This window comes from Vigna unguiculata, chromosome 9 (genome assembly GCF_037176805.1).
Source record: "Vigna unguiculata cultivar grain cowpea cultivar isolate G323 ecotype 2 chromosome 9, ASM3717680v1, whole genome shotgun sequence".
NCBI classification, from domain to species: Eukaryota; Viridiplantae; Streptophyta; class Magnoliopsida; order Fabales; family Fabaceae; genus Vigna; species Vigna unguiculata.
The window spans coordinates 13,511,174-13,530,844 of NC_140800.1; the positions used below are offsets into that span (position 1 = coordinate 13,511,174).

Genomic DNA, 19,671 nt, shown 5'->3' on the forward strand with positions numbered 1-19,671 from the left:
CAAATTGATTGGTTAAAATAATTTAGAAATGTGGTTAGTTATGTTGGGGAGTGAGTTAAATGTGAATATCAAATGTGAAATCCTTATGAATGACATCAATCCCTTGGTCATGCCTTGTCTAATCAATGGTGTGCTCCAATATGTGTTTTGATGGATTTCATTGCATGATTTTGTTATTAACACCCTTGAACTTCATTGCCAACAATTGTGGCTAAAGTCATGGTACAATGTGGTTACATGTAGTCAATTCTTAGTTATATGAGTATTAGGTTTGGAAATCATATTCATTTACCTAAGAATAGCATGATCATTGCATGAAATTGTGCTAAAGTGAATGGATAAGTACCTTTTTTTAGTTGACAACTTGGTTCGAGGAAGTCTTACTAATTCCATGACTGATTTTAGACCTACAAATTAAGTGGTTAAAATTGTTGACAAATGTGGTTAGGTATGTTATGTAATGGGTTAAATTGTAAAATCCTTATGAATATCATAAATTCCTTGGTCATGCCTTGTTCGGTCATGGTCTAGGGGAAGACATCCCTTGATAGCTTCAATTGCATAATTTTGTTGTTTACACCTTTGGACTTCATTTCCAATAATAAGGGTTAAATTAACTAATTAAATGCGGTCGATAATTGAGTTTGTATTAATCTAGAAAATCAGGTTAAGAATGAATATGACCTTTGCATTGAACTAAAGTTAATAAATAAGATTTTTTATGATTGACATCTTAGAAGAAGGGTGATCGATCCATAACTAGTCGGGAACTACAAATTGATTGGTTAAAAGGGTTGAGAAATGTGATTAACTCTATTGTAAGGTGAGTTTAATGTTTATTTCAATTTAATGTGCACGAGTTTAGGAATTCTTATGCATAACATCAATAACATCAATCCCTTGGTTACACCTTGGTCAATCAATGGTGCACTTTCTTTGATGATTTCCATTGCATGATTTTGTTGTTCAAACCTTTCAACCCCGTTTTGATCGCCGATGGGTTACTACTTTCCCACCCTTTACCATCATTCCGTTCTTCCTCCGCCGTTCCACTATTGCTTAGTGGTTCTGTTGTTCTATTGTAGCCCTCGCATCCTTCACCATGCACCTTCTTCCTTTTTTTCCTCTGTTTCACTATTATTCCTTGATGGTTCTATTATTTTTTCATTGTGCACTTTCTTCCTTTTCTTTTTCTCATTTCACCATCTTTTCACAAACTTCTCACCTTTTTTTCGATAAACTACAGTCAATAACTTACTAATAACTCGCTAAATGAATCCCCCTTATTCACCTTAAAAAATTGACTTCAATAACCACGTCATGATGTGGCAAGAGTATAAATTATGAAGGTTTGTACATGAAACATTTTCCATGATGATATATTCTTCCTTTGACTACAAAATTCCATTTCCAAGTTCTTATAATATAATAAGAAAAATTATCGGAATCCCAAGCAGATGCTTATCCTATATTGCCGGCTACTGCAACCCAATTTCCCATTTCCTCTTAAACCATTATGGCACCGCTTACACAACACATCACAGACAAGAAACCCACACCAAAACTAAATTTTAAGGAAACTTGGACCCCGTAATAACTACACAACCACCAAACCTCACAAGAGACGACTTACATGAATCATGAATTCTGAGGAAACCATCATCCACAAGGAATGTCTAATAATAACCAACGAGTTTCCGTTTGCAACAAAACCCCGTGTCATTTCCCTTCAACGTCCACGTATACCTCTAACACGTGACTCTCTCTCTTCATTCCACGATCATACAGAAGAAAAAATCACTATATCCCTTTTACTGTAACACCCCTTCACACTAACATGCCACCCTACTTTTGCTTTTTATGTGTTACGAGTTGTAAAGAGCCAAGTTTCTTCCACGCTATGTTGAGGCTTCACGTGTGTGTGTTGGAGGCCAAGGACCTTCCTGTGAGGGCTACGTACGTGAAGCTTAGACTCGCCAAGTCCAAGGCCAAGACAAGGATTTTGACAAACACGTGCAACCCCGTTTGGAACCAGGAGTTTTGTTTCAAGGTGCATGATGCTGAGGACGTGCTCGTTGTGTCTGTTGTTAGTCATGTGAATGAGTGCAGAGTGAGCAATGGTTATGTCGGTTTCCTGGGTGAGGTTCGGATACCTGTAGGCTCAATTTCTTTTGAGGATAAACAGACCTTGCTCCCCACCTGGTTCTCTCTTCAAAGCCCCAAGAGTGGGAAATTTTTCAATAAATATTGTGGTTTGTTTCCCTCACTACATTACTTACATGCACTAGCATGAACATAATCATATTTATGACTTGTGAAGTTGAGACTTGATGCACAATTCTATATATAAACTTGTTATTATACTAGTGTATGACCTATTTTCTCTTACTTTATGTGTTCGTTTATCAGGGAAAATTCTCCTTACTGTTTATCTTCGTGGTAAAGGCCGTGCTTTTACCAAGCATAAGCATTCTTCAAATTCAACTGTTGCAGTTGAGAACTCAAAGGAATTGGAAGGTCTTCACAGTTCATGTCGGGCACCTTGTGATAAAATGGGTGTAGGCAAACTGTTGAGGGTTATTGCGAATAGTCTGCATAAGATTTTGAAAAAGAAAGAAGGAAACTCGAAGCCCGGGGATTCTTCAGAACTATCATCCACGTTATTATCGGATCCTGAAGATAGTGTTCAGGAAAATTCACCTTCTTGTAGCTTTGAAGAAGCCCTTGCACAAATGGAATCAAGAGACAACAAACCTGAGATGCCTGAAAATTTATCGGGCGGTGTTCTAGTAGATCAGACTTATTTATTCTCTCCAAAGGACCTTAATTTGTTTCTTTTTGCACCCAAGTCACAGTTTCGTAAAGATTTGGCTGAGCTGCAGGGAATAACAAATGTGCAAGAAGGACCTTGGACATGGAAAAATGGAGACATGTCAAGTTTGACACGAGTTGTTACTTGTACAAAAGCTGCAACAAAATTGGTGAAGGAAGTTACTTGCACTGAGGAGCAAACGTACATTAGAGTGTGTAGAAAGGAATTTGCTATACTTTGTAATATAAGTACACCTGAAGCTCCATACGGGAATACATTTAGGATTGAATTGCTTTACAAGATAATGCCTGGTGAAGAGGTACCTTCAGGAGAGGAATCCTCTCATCTTGCTGTGTCATGGGGCATTGTCTTCCTCCAAAGCACAATGATGAAAGGCATGATAGAAAGTGGGGCAAGACAGGGATTGAAGGATAGTTTTAACCAGTTCTCCCAAAAACTAGCGCAGAACTTTAAGGTGCAAGATAAGGCAAATTTTTCAGACAAGGAACATTTTTTGGCAACTTTGCAGACTGAAGACCAGTGGCATTGGTGGCAGGAAGTTGCATACTTTTGTAATTTCACTGTGGTTTCCACCATTTTCATGTGTTTGTATGTGATGGTGCATATTTTTTATTGTAGTCCAAGTCCACCTCAGGGCTTGGAATTTAGGGGGCTTGAATTGCCAGATAGTTATGGGGAATTCATTATAGGTGGAATTTTATCCATCCAGTTGCAGCGTGTTTACAATATGCTGTCTCACTTTGTTCAAGCTAGATTTCAAATGGGTAAGTAAGCATATCATTTGAACGTATTACCATGCTTTTTATCTCTGTCAATGAACTTCATCTGAGGGATCACAATCCTCTTCATTTTCCTCTAATAGGAACTGACCATGGCCTCAAAGCTAATGGTGTTGGATGGGTTCTTACTGTGGCTTTAATTGAGGGGGTTGACTTGGCCTCCTTGGCATCAGAAGGGTTGTCAGATCCCTACGTAGTGTTAACCTGTAATGCACAAACAAGATCAAGCTCTGTCAAACTTCAAACATCGAATCCTCAATGGAATGGTTCTGCCTTCTAACTTCTTGATAGTTCTCTAATATGCAATAACTTTGCTTTGATATGGATATAACTTCACCGAAATTGTCTATTTGTATTCACATGCAGAAATATTAGAGTTTGAAGCTATGGAAGAACCACCATCAGTTTTGGATGTGGAAGTGTTTGATTTTGATGGTCCATTTGACCAGGATGTTTCACTTGGACATGCTGAGATCAATTTCCTAAAGCACACATCAACTGAGTTGGCAGACATGTGGCTCTTGCTGGAAGGAAAACTTGCTCAATCTTCTCAGTCAAAGTTGCACCTGAGAATTTTCTTGGACAATAATAAAGGAGTTGAGACAATCAAGGAATATTTGGGGAAGATGGAAAAGGAAGTAGGCAAAAAGGTAAGCATTAGCATTAGGAATCTGACTTGCTCCCTTCTCCTTGCCCCATGCACATGCCTTGGTAATTGGTATCATGCAGTTCAACCAAACCTACTTTATTTTTTTCTGTCATAGAACATTTAGACCTATTTATTGTATATAACTGAATAGCTGAATGACAGTTGAATCTTAGATCACCACAAAGGAGTTCTACATTCCAGAAATTGTTTGCATTACCTCCGGAAGAATTTCTCATAAAAGATTTAACTTGTTACCTCAAGAGAAAAATGCCTTTACAGGTATGCAAGACATCAAAGTGGAAAATTGTTCAAATTATATGAAATGTTGTAAGTTATCTGGTGATGTTTGAGTGATAGACTCCATAATTAAAGCATGGATGCTGCTTTCCTGCTATAGGGTCGGCTGTTTCTTTCAGCAAGGATTCTGGGTTTTTATGCCAATTTCTTTGGACACAAAACCAAATTTTTCTTCCTTTGGGAAGACATTGAAGACATACAAGTGCTTCCTCCATCGTTGGCAACATTAGGAAGCCCTACATTGGTCATAATCCTGCGAAGTGGTCGAGGTATTGATGCAAGGCACGGTGCAAAGACTCAAGATGAAGAAGGGAGACTTAGGTTTCATTTTCAATCATTTTCTTCATTTGGTGCTGCTTGCAGGTATGAACAAGGCATGCTTATATTCCTAATCTTATAAATCGATGCCGTCCATTGACATCTTATTCTGTTTCCACCAAAGAACAATAAAGGCCTTGTGGAGAACAAGAATTCTGAACCCCTATCAGAAAGAACAAATTACAGAAGAACATGATGATCAAGAAGGCTTTGTAATTCCAGAAGACTCAGCATCTGTCTTAGAGAATGAAGAAAACATGTCCAGAATCTTCTCTGCAGAAGTACCAATCAGGGTAAGCAACCAATTAAATAAAACTAAAGACAGAATTGGCCTCTTTAAGATTATTTTATGTGTAGTAATAAGCTAATCTAGCTCTAATGAGTTATGTCACGTACTCTGGCTCAGATGATATCTGTGATGGGAATTTTTGATGGAGGAACCCTGGAGCATAAAATTATGCAGAGAACAGGATGTATGAACTATGAAACAACGGCGTGGGAGCTAGTAAAACCTGAGGTGTTCGAGAGGCGTGTTTCTTACCAATTCAATCGACAAGTATCAACTTTTGGAGGTGAAGTCACAAGCACACAGCAAAAATCTCCAAATGCAGACACTGGAGGTTGGACTGTGGTTGAAGTTATGGCTCTTCACGGTGTCCCTTTTGCTGATCACTTTCATGTATGCTAACTGCAAACTCAAACTTGTATTCAATTACTTGTGATAAATTAACTTTGTTCATCTTGTTCATATTGTTTTGTTTGGCTGCAGATTCATTTTAAGTTCGAAATTGAGCCATCACCTCTTGGTGAATGTGCTTGCAAGTGTGAAGCTTACATTAGTGTCATGTGGCTTAAGAGCTCCAAGTTTCAGCAGAGGATCAACCGCAACATAATAGCCAAGTTTAACCTTCGATTGAAGGAAATATTTGAACTGGTTCAGGAAGAGATTTTGATCATGTCTCAGAACTCAAATGGATAAGGATTATATTAGGGAGGTATAACAAATGTGCTAGACAAAAGAAAAATGAGTTTTCTCTAGAGCAATTAGCGTTCTTCTGAAACATCTTATCAGATATGATTTATTTTGTATTATTTTATAACGCTGGTTCAAACTTTATTTATAGTTTCTATCCATTAAACTATGAGAAGGTTTGAACGGAAGAAATTACAGGCAGATGGAATGACTAATTTCCTATGTACTATGTACCACAATACTCGACTCTATTTTTGAAATAAAAATTTATATTTATTTCTATTTCAGATGTATGGAATTAAATTAAGGAAAAATATCTTTATAAAGTCCCTGTTTGTTATTTGTTAAATAGGGACTTTCTGCACGTGTGTTCGTGCGTGCGTCGTCCATTAGGACGAAATCTATACATTGACTTAAGAGAAGTTGAAACAACTACATACAGGAGTTAATCTTCTATGAATTTATCAATCCTATTATGATATTTAATATAAACTAATATTATAGCAAGAGCAAAAGCATTAATAAGTTGTAAACTAACAGCTTAAAGCAATATATTTTTATTTTAATTAAATAAATTAGTAAATTAATAAAGTATCTATACATGAGTCACTTGCTAAAGTAGACACCTTTATATCTCAGTGATGATTGAACAATACAATGCCCATGATCCATAATTATCTGTGTTTCATAGCAAATTCACAAATTCCTAACAGGGTGTTTCAAATTTCTAGTGTCTTTAGACAAGGCATTTAAAAGGCTTCTTTTTTTAGAGTATTTGAAATGTTTTATAATAAAATATGTTATTTGGGTAAAGAATTTTGAAGGAAAAGAATTTCAATAGAAAAATTAGATTAGTTAAAATTAAAAGAAAAATCAAATTTTACTTAAAAATAATAATTTAAAATCTTTTATATTATTAAAATCATATTTTAGTTTTTTCTTTTTTGTTTTTAGTTTGGATTGATTAGGATTCTGACTTATCTTATATTTGGGTAGACTCGATTCTACATCATATGATGTCGATTTAACTTAGTTCGACTTGACTCATGTCTTAAATTAATTATTTTGTATAAAAGTTATATGATATTAACTTTTTCCTTGTGTTATTTTAATGTAATAGGGAAAACAATTCTTTCACACATGACTATTATGTCATGCATTGGATTAAAGCTGTCATTAGGGTAGGAGTCGTTCAAAACTAGGGTAGGAATCATTCAAAATTGGATACAAGTATGTAAACACTTATAAACTGTGTATGAATTGTATGGCTTAAGAAACTATAAACATGCTAACATTATATCATTGTTTTAGGTATTTGATGATCCATCATCCACATTAAAGAAGGAGATGATCGAAATAAGAAAAGAATGGATAAGTTATCTCTTCAACCGTTTAGTAGAGGATTGGGTTTTTTAAGTTAGATTATATATTTTATTCAACTATATATTTATTTTGACTTTGTAAAATGTACTATAAGTTGAAATATATATATATATATATATATATATATATATATATATATATATGTTGTTTTGGATATTTTCTAATTTTTAAGTTAACCAATTCAATTTAAAAAAAATCCAAAATTTACGTCTGTTAATGCACTAACATATGTAAATTTTGATGAAAAATAAAGAAAAATAGGTCAAAAATTGATGTTTGTTGTCTTTATATCAAACGTAAATTTACATCTATTATACAAGCATCAACGTAAATTTCTATTTGTTACATCTAATAATTTATCATACTCATACATTAATTTACGTCTCCTAGAATTACACGTTTAACCTTTAACCTAAGCAGATGTAAAAAGCCTAAAATATCAAATTTAAAAAGCTTTTTTCCATATTAGTGTTGATTTGGCTCTATCACTACAAGAAAATGCTTCATTAATAACCAATTTTAGTGATTAATAACCAATTTTAGTGACAAAAAATTGTTAGTCACTTTAGTGATCAATTTAGATACCAATTCACAAATAAAAAATTATTGGTTACTAAAATAATAACTATTATGAATAAAAAATTATAATTGATCACTAAGAGACTAATTTAGAAACCATTTATTTGGTAGCAAAAGGCTAGCTAACCAATGTTTATCGACTAATTTTCTTTGATAGCTAAAATTTTGGTAGTAAATTTTAAAAACCAATTTAGAGACTAATTATAATTTTTTATTCATAAGAGTAACTATTTTAGTAACCAATTTTTTTTTTTGTAAATTAGTTTATAAATTGGCCACTATAGTAACTAACAATTTTTAATTATTAAAATTGGTTATTAATGAAACATATTTTATTGTGGAGTATTAATATTGGGTTGCTACTATACTTGATGAAGATATGAATATTTTATGAATCCAAGCTTTCCAACATATATTGACATGAAGATTAAAAGCTAGATTTCTAGATGTTTAGAGAATCTCCTTTTGATTAGATAAAGTGTATCTCTCCTTTTGATTAGATATAGTTGTTTTTATTATAGTTTATCTTTGTTCAGTTTTATTTCAGTGATATTATCTTTTAAACGAGTTATAAAAACTACTTAAAACTATTTTTGAACTTGTCTTGGTTATAAGAAAGTTTTGGTTGATTAAAAATCACTTTAATCTATTAAAATATTCTTATCTATTTGGTAGATGACATTTTAATTGATTAAGTTTTCATTTTAATTGATTAAAATGACTTAGAGCCATGAATAGTTTTGGACCAAGGTTTTAATAAGTTAAAACTTGTTTTCAGTAATAGATTAAAATTTTCTATGTTTTAAGAAGTTTTAGATTACAATATGTTATAACAAAATTTTAATCCATTAATTTCTTAACTAAGTGAAATTAACATTTTAAAATGAAATTTTAATCTATTAAAGTAGAGAGTTTAAATCTATATAACTTTCCTTGACCTTTTTGAACATAACATTTGAGCGAAAACTTTCCTAAAAACGTCTAGGCTATTCTTTTAGAGTTAAGTAGAAAAAGTTCTTGAAGTGTTTTGAAGACCATAACAAATTTTGTTTTTTTTATATATCAAATTTGGTGTTAAACTTGAATTAATCTTTTGTACCAAACATTTGATCGGAAAACAAAATCTTAAATTCATTAGTCAAAATTGATTAATAATAATTTTCATTCTAAATTTTGAAGATTTTCTAAAGTTTTAAAAAGAGTTCAGCTCACACCTCTTGAATTGGACCATCCTTCTTAATAAGCTCCACTTGTGTTAATGCCAACTCAACTTAACATGGGTTCAACCCAACTTGGTTCGACTCACCTTGCTCTGACTCAATTAGATTGGGCTTGGACCAACTCAACTCGTCTTTAACTCGGAAAAGGACCAACCTAGACCAAGCCCAACTCGATTGAACATGGGCTGGTCCCACCTTTGGTGAATGTGGACTTGCCTTGACTTGACTAGATGTGGAATGTCCCAACATGACTCAACCTGAGCCTAAACTGACTTGGTTTAACCTGGACCTAGATTGACTCAAGTCGGCGTAGGTTAAGACTAAAATAACTAAACCTAGGTCTGAGCTAACTCTACTTGACCTGAGTTAGGACCAACCTGGCTCAATCGGGAATTGAACCTACTTGGCTCAAGCTAGGCTCAAATTGACTTGACTGAAGTTGGCTTGGCTTGATTCTAACCCTAACTGACTCGACTCAACCTTACATGAGTTCATCTTGATGCTATCTTACTTGGACCTAACCCATTCTAACATTTCATAACTTGAAAATAATTTTGCTTAATGTAAATTGAGAAAAACTTTTGCAAATATACAATGAAAAGAATATTGAACTTTGACCAAAAGTAACTTCAATCAAGATCTACTACTAATATTTCATTATTGCAGGTGAAATCCAAAAATGCTAAAATTCTCTAAATTTTTCAATATAGAGTACAATTTAGGTCAATTCTTAAGGTACATATGAAATTATATTCACTATTTTCGTACAAATAAAAGTTTGGGCTTTTAGGAATCAAAAAACATAAAACTAAAATTAGAAAATAGAACTAGAAATCAAAAGAAAAATCAAGAAAAATTAAAAGAGATCAAACCACAATTTCAATAATTAAGCCATTAGAAAGTCATAGTTTTTTAAAGATTCACATCCTAATTTGAACAATAAATTGATTTAATCAATATTCTAAATCAATTATACAAAATAAAATGTCAATATTATTCCATCCAAGTTGTATTTAGCTATCGATCAAGATTCAATCAATTCATAATTTGATTCTAAAATAAAAAATACAAATTGATATTATAAAGAACAAAACTGAAATTAGAGAATAGAAGAATAAACTTGAAGTGAAGAACGATCAATGCAAGAACTCAATTCATATTATTTAATTTTGATTCCATGAATTGATCATCGTAGATTTAGTTATCTGTTATTTAATAAAAAAATATGAAAACAAAGAGAAAAGAAGAAGAATTATAACCATAAATATTGTGCAATGTTTGTCTTTGTTTTAACTAGAATAATAATTTAAAAAGGACTCTAAAGCATAACTATAATCTTACAAACTCTAAAAAATAATGAACCTAATTAGCCCATAAGATTCATTCATAACAAATTTATTTCAACTTAAAAAAACATAAATAAAATAATAAAATTTTAAAAAGTTAAAAGTTGTGCGTATCATATATAACTTCCATTTAAAAATAAAATAAACAAATATACTTAAATCATTCTTCTCGACAACTTCAATTTACAAATAAAACGATCAAAGTTGTAATTGTAGATTTAAAGAAACTCATCTCTACCGCCACACACGATTTTAATATATTAACAAAAAAATTAGTCAAATTAAGATAGTTTTTAACTTGTACAACTTCTATGCGAATATAAAAGACGAAAGTAATTTTTTCATACATTACTTCTATATAATTTGAAAATTAAATTAAAGAGATAACATATGGTCACTACTTCCTCGATATGTGGTGAACATCAATTCAACTTACCCATTATTATAATTTATACTAAATCTGCAAGATAGTATGTGATTATAAATTCAAGAAGACATAAAAAGAAGTTCTAAAGTAAGGTTGATATTGATAGAGACATGGAAAGAATGGGAAGTAAAATTTGTAAATATGGTCCCCAAAATATATGGCGCTATGCATAAATAAATTCTAAACTTAAGATTATACGAACACTTTTTATAATGCGGTATGACTAAAATTACTTTTATTTTTCTCATTGCTATTCCCTCTGTTCTCCAATAAAAAAAAATATGGACACAAAATATGTTTCTTTCACCAATAATAAGACACACAAAGAATCTTTCTTTCCCAAGTTATACAAAAAAGAATGGTTTAAAAATTATAATTGTATTTGTTGAACATATTCTTACCCTTGTTTTTCTACTTCAATACTCAAATCCAACCATTCGGTTTGCTTGAAGAAACAAATTGACCATGTATTTGTTACGTCTGGGGAGGTCATGGTTTGACTAAGTTATAATCACTCTTTCTTACCTAAAAATCTTTTATTTTTGTCATTTGTTGATCCTTTTCAAACTTCAAGAGACCACTTAAATCCTTCTTTTTTTTATGTAAAAATTAATTAATTATGCATATATTTGTGATATGTACAAATAAAAAAAAATTGATATTTTGTTTGGTTTGGACCTAAAAACACAAAAGGAAGAAAGAGAGAAGAGAAAAAAAGACGAGAGTAAGCAGTAACTGAACTCAGTTGTAGCAGATTCCATTCTGAACTTTTACTTAAGTGCAGCAATGAAATCAGAAGTCACTGTCCCATTCCTAATTGTAACCAAACCAAACAAAATTCGAAGGACGATATTCTCAACGCTGCATTGAATCGATTCCAAATTATCCCAACTCATCCGAAATTCCCAAACCCCAAAATCAATCTGTCTTTCTCTCTCGCCATGGATCCCAACCCTCGAACCTTTCCCATCCTCTCCTACGTCATGTCTCGCCTCCCTTCTCTCACTCCCAGACCAGCCGCCGCCGCCGCGAACTCCGACTCCGACCAGTTCGACGTCGAGCAGCCGCGGGCCCCGGAGATCGTGGGCCAAATGCCGCACCTCGCCGACCCGGACCTCATGGCTTCCATGGGCCGGGCCGTATCCCAGGTGGTCCAGGCCCGAACGGTCCTGAACCTGATCGGGGAGCGGCCCACGCACGAGGAAGTCGACAGCGCCAGGGCCAGGCTGGCGGAGATCGAGGCCCAGCTGTCCCACGAGCTGGAGGAGATCGTGCTCCAGGCCCGGCCCGCGGAGATGGAGATTCACGGGTGGCGGGCCCACCAGGCCGAGAAGGAGAGGGAGTGCCGGGAGCGGGCGGAGACGGAGAAGCGAATCTGGAAGTCGGTGCTGCAGCTGGACGAGATGCACGAGGCGTACGAGAAGGTTCTGAAGGACGCGGAGAAGCGGTTGGTGAAAATGTACGAGTCGAAGGAAGATGGTGATGGCGATGTTGTTGGCGACGAAGTGAACGAAGAGGTTGTGGGAATTCTGCAAGAGGCCTATGGCAAGGGAATGGAACGCCTCAATCTTTCTGCTCGCCAATTGAAGCTCTTGCCTGAAGCATTTGGTCGAATTCCTGGCTTGCTCGTCTTTGATCTTTCTGCCAATCAACTCTCGGTCACTACTACTTCAACTTTTCTTATCTCACACAACTCACCCTTCTATTTTTTTTCTTTCCACATGATAAATCAATTACAATTTGTTTATATAAATTTATCTATCAGGCCCTGTGAGAAGAAAATAAAAATGTTAAATTATTTTAGTTTCTTGTATAAACTAAATTGCGTTAAACTAAATTGTAGAAATCTACATCTACCTGCCAGAAATATTTATAGTTAATGTTACCTCTTATTGTGAATGTGAGTGTGTATGTTTCGTGGTTTACCATTAGTATGTTTAAAACGTGCCGCGGTACTGGTTTGTTTCAATAATTTAGAACCTTAGGAGAAAATAAGAAGTTAACATAAGCTTAATACTTCAATTTTTATAATAGCTCTTTTTAACTTCTCCAAAGTTAATTTTAGCGTTTGCATAAGTTGTCTTGTTATAAGAAAAAACTTAATTTATTTTCTGTTTTTAATTTTTAATTTTATTTTATAAGCACTTATTTAGAAGTTTCTCCAAACAAGTGTTTTTACTGCTTAGCATACATACTAATAATATTCTGTGCATCAATAGGCTATTCCTGATTCAATAGCTGGACTGCAAAACCTTGAGGAGCTTAATCTGTCTTCAAATCTTTTGGAGTCTCTGCCAGATTCAATTGGGTTATTACAAAAGTTGAAGTTGCTCAATGTCTCTGGAAACAAGCTGACTGCGCTTCCTGATACCATCTGTCACTGCAGGTAAGTTAGAAATTCATTGGAGTAACACTATGTTATGGCCACCAATTTTTCTATGCCTTGTGGTTTGGTATCTATGCAAACCTTAGAGCTGCATATGATTATTTTGTAAGCCATAATAGACCACCAGTCTGACAAGAATAGTGAACTAGGACCAGTTATGATCAAAATCTGTTTTTTTTTTTTTTTTTTTTTTTAAATTCAAATTTGTTTGAGTGTCTTATATTATATCAAGGTTATATGGATTGACATTTTATTTCTGCGTCTTTCGCCGTTTTAAAATCTACGTTCAAACACTGTAAAGTACCTCGCTGTGTTTTTGTTTCTGCGAATATCATCTCAATTTTGAAAACTGGTACCGGAGTCGTTGAGTTTAAACTATAAAGAATATGATTGATTGATCTCCTATTGTATTGAATGATCAGGTCATTGGTTGAGTTGGATGTAAGCTTTAACAGTCTATCATATTTGCCAACAAACATTGGATATGAATTACCGAACTTGCAGAAACTCATGATTCAGTTGAACAAGATTCGATCTCTTCCCTCATCTATCTGTGAGTTGAAGTCCTTGCGCTATTTAGATGCTCATTTTAATGAGCTACATGGGCTTCCCATTGCAATTGGGAGAATGACCAATCTTGAGGTTCTCAACCTGAGCAGTAACTTCAGTGACCTGAAAGAACTACCAGAGACATTTGGTGATTTGACTAACCTCAGGGAATTGGATCTCAGCAATAATCAGATTCATGCGCTTCCTGATACATTTGGGCGCCTTGATAATTTGACCAAGCTAAACCTGGAGCAGAATCCTCTTGAATTGCCACCAATGGAGATTGTAAATCAAGGGGTTGAAGCCGTAAAGGGGTTTATGGCCAAGAGGTGGCTTGATATATTGTTGGAGGAGGAGAGGAGAAACAGCCAAGAAATGCAAGAACAAGAACAGGGTGGTTGGTTAACACGAAGCACCTCCTGGTTGAAGAATGTTTCTGGAAATGTAATTGGGTATATTGGAACTGCCGTTGGAACTCCTATGACGCCCAAATCTCCCAGAGATGCATATCTTGATCAGCAGTTATGAGGTGAAGATCCAACACATTGGAACGCTCATACTTGTATTCTGGAGAAATAATGTAACATACTATGTGCTGCTAAGCAACAATGCTACTCCTTCCTTTTCTTCTCTGCCCCACCAAAAATAGCGTGGGTTGCTTTGCTTACAGGTATTTTTGTTTTTCTGAGGCAAATATCTGGATGACAAATGCCAGTGATTAACTTTCTTTCCCAAACATTTTTGTATTAGGTGAAAAATCCATGTAGATTTAACTGAATATGTGACTCCCATTGGGGAATTATATGAATTTCTATCGTGCTCGAAATGATAGGAAGAAATGAAATAAAGTAGAATGAAATGCTGTTAATTGTTTTACATTCAAAGTCGCAATTTGCGGTTAAGACTATCTTTTGGTTGCAAATTGCAATCATCCATGTTTTGTGAGAGTTTTTAGTCAAATATGGGTTAGTTATCCAAGTTTCTAGGCATGCTTTTAAGGTTGTTCCGGATTGTATACATGATTTAAAACAGCTTAAAAACAGGATGTCGGAATTCGGTTTTTTTTTTTTTTTTTTCACTAATGAGATTAATTTCATCTTATTGAAGTCGTCCTTTAAGACATTTTTTATTTTCCTTTTCTAAAGAAAGTTATGTTTAGAAGTTCCATTGATTTTAATTTCGCTTTGAAACGTGTTTAATATTTTTTTGATTCTTTTAACAATGTCGTTTTTTTTTTTCATATTTTAAAAATTGGTTTTCAAGGACATTTTTTATTTTTTTAAATCATGTTTTTTAACATTTTTTTGTTTGTTTTTTATTGTTTTTCAAAAAACAAAAATCAGCTTATGAAGTTTAGTTTTAAATTAATATTTGTATTTAATTTCTAAATCTAAATGCATATGATATATTTTTGCAAATATCATTTATTAATTAAATTAATTATGTCAATTCAATGAAATTTTAGAAAACAACTACATACACCTTCAAGGCAAACTTGGTCAAAACCACTGTATGCCAAATAAAAATCATATAAATTACATTATAAATACAGAGACAATGTTCAACACCTGTAGGTATTCTCTTTTTGCATGCATTTTTTTTATCATTCGTATCAAGAAAAAAATACAAAATGAGTATGCTTTTAGTTAAAATACAAATGAGTTTCACTATCATTATTCTTCACTCTCACATGAACCAAAAAAACAAATGACAAGATTATTTAACCTATGAAATTTCTCATTTCTAGTTTTTATTAGCGTATTTTAAACAAAACAAAGTAATGTAACATATCACATTTTATTTGCCTATTTTATAGTTGTCACACTGAGGAACTAGCACTCCTCTGAAGCTGAATGACCACCTTGAATACACAAAACATCTTTTATAAGGGCATTCAGGTTCATATTGGAGGATCCACCTTCAGCGACTGCTTGCTCACATATACCCTTAAGTTCTAGGACCCTCTCTCGAAGTTCTTTACCCTTTTCAACATCCATAAACTCTCCAATCACTTCCAATATTTCCTTCTCTGTTACCAATTCTTCACTTCCTAACTCTGATCTTTTTAACTCCCACCCATTCTTCCACACTTCCAAAATTTGCCTACTATTTGGGACTTGGTCAAAGAATAGAGGGAATGTCAGCATTGGAATACCAGCAAAAACAGCTTCAAGAGTGGAATTCCACCCACAATGGCTCCAAAATCCACCCACAGAAGGATGCGACAAAACCTTCAATTGGTCACACCAAGGCACCACTAAACCCTTATCCCCACATTTGTCTTTTAGCCAGGAAACTTCTCCACGAACCACCCACAAATAACGAACACCACTCGTTTTTAAAGCAGAAACAGTCTCATTCATTTGGGCACAAGACACAGACAGGAAACTACCCAGAGAAATGTACAATACTGACATAGCTGGCTGAGAGTCTAACCAATTTAAGTAGTCAAAGTTGTAATCACTGTTGGAAACTGAATGACTTGCTTGGGGTTTGAAGTAAGGGAAGGCAATGGGATAAATTGGAAGGTGGAACATGGCCCTCAAAGAACCAATTGCCTCAGCTTCCAACCCTTGAACACTATTAACTATAACACAATCTGCTTTCGGCACTTCTGAAATGCATTCCAACTCAAGTTGCAGAAACCTCAAGTCATTCTCACGAAGCACTGTTCGAAGATCAGACAATTGTGCCGGAGAAATTCCTGGTATATGCTCTTCACAATCATCTACGTCATTGAAAGCCACACAATTCAAACACCAAACAATTATAGTGTATTCAAGTGAAACTTGCTTAATTGATATTCAGTAATTATAAAAAAAACAAATTAAAACTTGTATTAAACATGAAAACCTGGAATCCCCAAATTCACACTGTTCCATTAATCTTCCTTGTATCTTGAAACAAAAAACAACACTTACAAGTACCTGGGTTACCTTCAGAATTGAGTTATTAGAATCATGGACAGATTCTACTATCTTGTTTTGAAGATTACAGTGTACAAAATTCAAAACGGCCATTAATATAAACAGAAACGGATGGGTCTTTGGGGATTTCACCGAGGAGATAAACAGCAAATGAGGCATCACTTCAAACAGAAATGTTACCTAAAAGATCAGCCTTCAAAGCTCCGTTTGGAACCAAGTTTCGTAGTTGATGTAAGCTGAGGAAAAAGGAAGCCGACATGGTCCAAAGCAGCGCGACCGGAATATTCATGCGGCGTGCGACGGCGACTGGGAATTGGAGCTCTACGTCGGCGAGGAGGGCGGTGACGGTGGGGTGAAGGCGGTGGAGGAGGCGGCGGAAGGGAGGTTGGAGGTTGGTGACGGCAGCTTGGAAGAAAGCAGTGATATCGGAGGCAATCTGAGATTGGAGAGGGATAACGTTGGGGATGGTGGCGAAGTGAATGTTGGTGGGCTTAGGGTTGGAGGCGATTAAGCCAAGCCATTCTTGTGTGACGACAATGGTGATGAGAATGGAAGTTTGAAGTGAAGCAAGTTGGTTGCAGAGGTTGATCATGGAGTTTACGTGTCCCTGGCTAGGGTAAGGCATGGCCACCACGTGTCCTCTTAATCCAACATTTTCTGCAACTGCAAATTCCATCTCTCAGACACGCAGATTCAATGGTTGAAGCAAAGGATTCATTCGACGTTTGCTTCTTCTGTTCTACTGTTTTTCACTTCTCATCGGTCAAACCTCTTCCTTCTCTATCCTTCTTGTTCCTACTTCAATAAATACTCACATCTACTATACTCAAAAAGTCATACAAACTTCCATTTTGATATAACTATGGGAATATATTTTGGACACTTTCTAAATAAAAATATTATTAAAACACAAGTTGAAAAATAATTAAAGATAAAATATAATAGTTTGATTTTTTTTTTTATATTTTATATTTGATTTTTTATTGTAGTAATGCTATAAAATTTAATATAATTATGTTAAATTAGAGATTAAGTTAGATACAATTTTTGTTTATATTTAAAAATTTGATATTTAATATTAAAGTCGACTTAGATTTTAATTCATAAATTAATTAAACTTTTTAAATTATAGTAAAAGTTATTTTAGATATAATAATGTTTAATTTATAAAATAAAATAAAATTAGTTACGTGAATAATTATTTTTTTCTAAAATTAGTTATTATTTAATTTTTTTTATACTATAGTATGAAATTTAATATGATGATATAATAAATTTTTAAGAGACCAAAACTTTTATATCAGCATGTACAATTTGTTTATGGTTAAGGTTGATTTGAAGTTATTATTATGATAATTAATGATCGTATACCGATAAGTTGTTACAAGTTAAAATCTGTAGAGTAAAATTTAAAATATGTTTGGAACGAATTAGAATTTCAAAATGAATAGTTCGAATATAACGGTTTAAAATGGCCGAATTTAAACTATTAATCTTATGTTTGGATGAATATTTTAACAATGTTAAAAAATTAAAATGTATTGTATTTGAATTGTTTGTAATTAAATTCTCTTCATTTTTTAAATAAAGTGTTTGGATAATGAAATTAAAATATCTTACATCTCAATTTTTTGTTTAAATAAAATAATTGAATTTCTTGTGAGATAAAATTTCATTTTGACCATATTTATTTTAGATTTAATTATGTTTTGAGTTTATGATAAATTTGGAAACGAGTTCAACGACCTAGATGGTCGGACCAACAAGACGACCTAGATGGGTTGGTTCAACCCAACGACCCAAACGAGTCGGGCCAACCGAAAAACCCAAACAGGCTGGGCTGGGCCGGCCCGACGATCTAGACAGGCCTAACTGGCTTGACAGCCCATAAGGGTCGATCATGCCCATCAAGTTCGTCGACCAAGGAGGGCCTGACTCGTGTGGGTTGTTGGCCCAGCTTAGCCCCACTAGATCGTCGAGCCCGCCCGACCCATTTGGGTTGTCAGGCCCGTTTGTGTCATCGGGCACACCCAACCAGTTAGTGTCATTAGGTTGGCCCGACACGACTAGGTCGTCGGACTTGTCAGTACCGCCTAGGTTGTCAGGCTTGTCTAGGTCGTTGGGCTGGTCAAGCTTGTCGGGTTAATGGGCTGGTTCGGGTAGGTCGGACCTGTCTGGGTTGTCAGGCTTTATCGACCTGTTTGGGTCGTCTGACCTATAAGTGTCGTCAGGCCACCCCGGTCTGTTAGGGTCGTCTAGTCCGCCCGAACCGTTTCGATCGTCGAGCTTGTCTGGGTCGTCGGTTTGCCCGATCTGTTTGTGTTGGCAAGCCGACTCGATCCATCTAGATCGTTTGGTCGGCCTAGTCCTTCATGGATGTCGGGCTTGCCGGGTCTGTTTGGGGTTGAGTCCAGAATGTGAGGTTGAGTGAGAAGAATTTCAAATTCCACCTATTTTGAGGTATTTGAATTTCTACTAATTTAGCTAATTGAAATACTTCAAAACAATGTCTGCATTTTAAGTGCTTTGTAATTTCTATATCCAAACAAAGCATTTCATTACAAAGAAATCTAAATTCTTCAAAAAAATGAATTGCTTAATTAAATTACCCTATCCAAACACACCATAAAGGTAAGAAGTTGAAGTGAATTAGGAGCATTTATAAGTTCTAGCATCTTTTAATGAAGACAAAAATATGAATAATTTTTTTAATTTAAGGTGAAGTAAAGACCTAAAATAAAGTAAAGAGTATTTGGTTTAAAATAGTTTTGTTCCTTGATGACGTGAACCCAATTTGTACAAGGGTTGTTTTAGAACCTTGTAAGAAACTTAAAAAATTAGTTAAAATGTGGAATAGAAAAAGGTTGAAATTCCAATTTGGACAATATGGTGGAAATGTCAATATCTCATGCTATAGAAATCTAATTGATGTGATTCTAAAACGAAATTAAAGTTCACGTTCTGAACTATAATTTAGGCTTAAGAAACACTAATTTTGGGCGAGT

General features: G+C 34.5%; 3 protein-coding genes across 4 annotated transcripts; 2 read left to right on the forward strand and 1 right to left on the reverse strand.

Annotated features, from left to right (window-relative positions):
* The first annotated feature begins 1,547 nt into the window (after positions 1 to 1,547).
* On the forward strand, positions 1,548 to 6,131 carry LOC114162777 (C2 calcium/lipid-binding and GRAM domain containing protein). Of its 2 annotated transcripts, none has more exons than XM_028046752.2 (9): positions 1,548 to 2,252; positions 2,410 to 3,597; positions 3,696 to 3,878; positions 3,979 to 4,262; positions 4,424 to 4,540; positions 4,659 to 4,921; positions 5,001 to 5,169; positions 5,283 to 5,555; positions 5,646 to 6,131. In XM_028046752.2, the coding sequence occupies exons 1-9, from the start codon at positions 1,838 to 1,840 to the stop codon at positions 5,853 to 5,855; spliced, it is 3,102 nt and encodes a 1,033-aa protein (XP_027902553.1). In that variant the 5' UTR covers positions 1,548 to 1,837; the 3' UTR covers positions 5,856 to 6,131. The 2 variants fall into 2 exon arrangements, with proteins under 2 accessions (XP_027902553.1, XP_027902554.1); XM_028046753.2 differs by having other exon boundaries at positions 1,549 to 2,138.
* A 5,371-nt stretch (positions 6,132 to 11,502) lies between these two features.
* On the forward strand, positions 11,503 to 14,615 carry LOC114163832 (plant intracellular Ras-group-related LRR protein 9-like). The gene is made up of 3 exons (XM_028048185.2): positions 11,503 to 12,462; positions 13,024 to 13,190; positions 13,613 to 14,615. The coding sequence occupies exons 1-3, from the start codon at positions 11,746 to 11,748 to the stop codon at positions 14,265 to 14,267; spliced, it is 1,539 nt and encodes a 512-aa protein (XP_027903986.1). The 5' UTR covers positions 11,503 to 11,745; the 3' UTR covers positions 14,268 to 14,615.
* Positions 14,616 to 15,455: 840 nt separating this feature from the next.
* LOC114196047 (UDP-glycosyltransferase 87A1-like) lies at positions 15,456 to 17,492 on the reverse strand. The gene is made up of 2 exons (XM_028086544.2): positions 16,847 to 17,492; positions 15,456 to 16,467 (listed from the first exon to the last, which is right to left on the reverse strand). Exons 1-2 carry the CDS (start codon positions 17,340 to 17,342, stop codon positions 15,572 to 15,574), a joined length of 1,392 nt encoding a protein of 463 aa, XP_027942345.1. The 5' UTR covers positions 17,343 to 17,492; the 3' UTR covers positions 15,456 to 15,571.
* Between the last annotated feature and the right edge of the window lie 2,179 nt (positions 17,493 to 19,671).

Bases quoted from the DNA above. Each gene is read 5' to 3' on its own strand.
- LOC114162777 (XM_028046752.2), top strand. From the start codon at position 1,838: ATGCCACCCTACTTTTGCTTTTTATGTGTTACGAGTTGTAAAGAGCCA. The intron at 3,598-3,695 runs GTAAGTAAGCAT...TTCCTCTAATAG, and splicing joins TCAAGCTAGATTTCAAATGG to GAACTGACCATGGCCTCAAA. The intron at 4,922-5,000 runs GTATGAACAAGG...TTTCCACCAAAG, and splicing joins TCATTTGGTGCTGCTTGCAG to AACAATAAAGGCCTTGTGGA.
- LOC114163832 (XM_028048185.2), top strand. From the start codon at position 11,746: ATGGATCCCAACCCTCGAACCTTTCCCATCCTCTCCTACGTCATGTCT. The intron at 12,463-13,023 runs GTCACTACTACT...GTGCATCAATAG, and splicing joins TTTCTGCCAATCAACTCTCG to GCTATTCCTGATTCAATAGC. The intron at 13,191-13,612 runs GTAAGTTAGAAA...TTGAATGATCAG, and splicing joins GATACCATCTGTCACTGCAG to GTCATTGGTTGAGTTGGATG.
- LOC114196047 (XM_028086544.2), bottom strand. From the start codon at position 17,342: ATGGAATTTGCAGTTGCAGAAAATGTTGGATTAAGAGGACACGTGGTG. The intron at 16,468-16,846 runs GTAACATTTCTG...TCAATGACGTAG, and splicing joins TTTGAAGGCTGATCTTTTAG to ATGATTGTGAAGAGCATATA.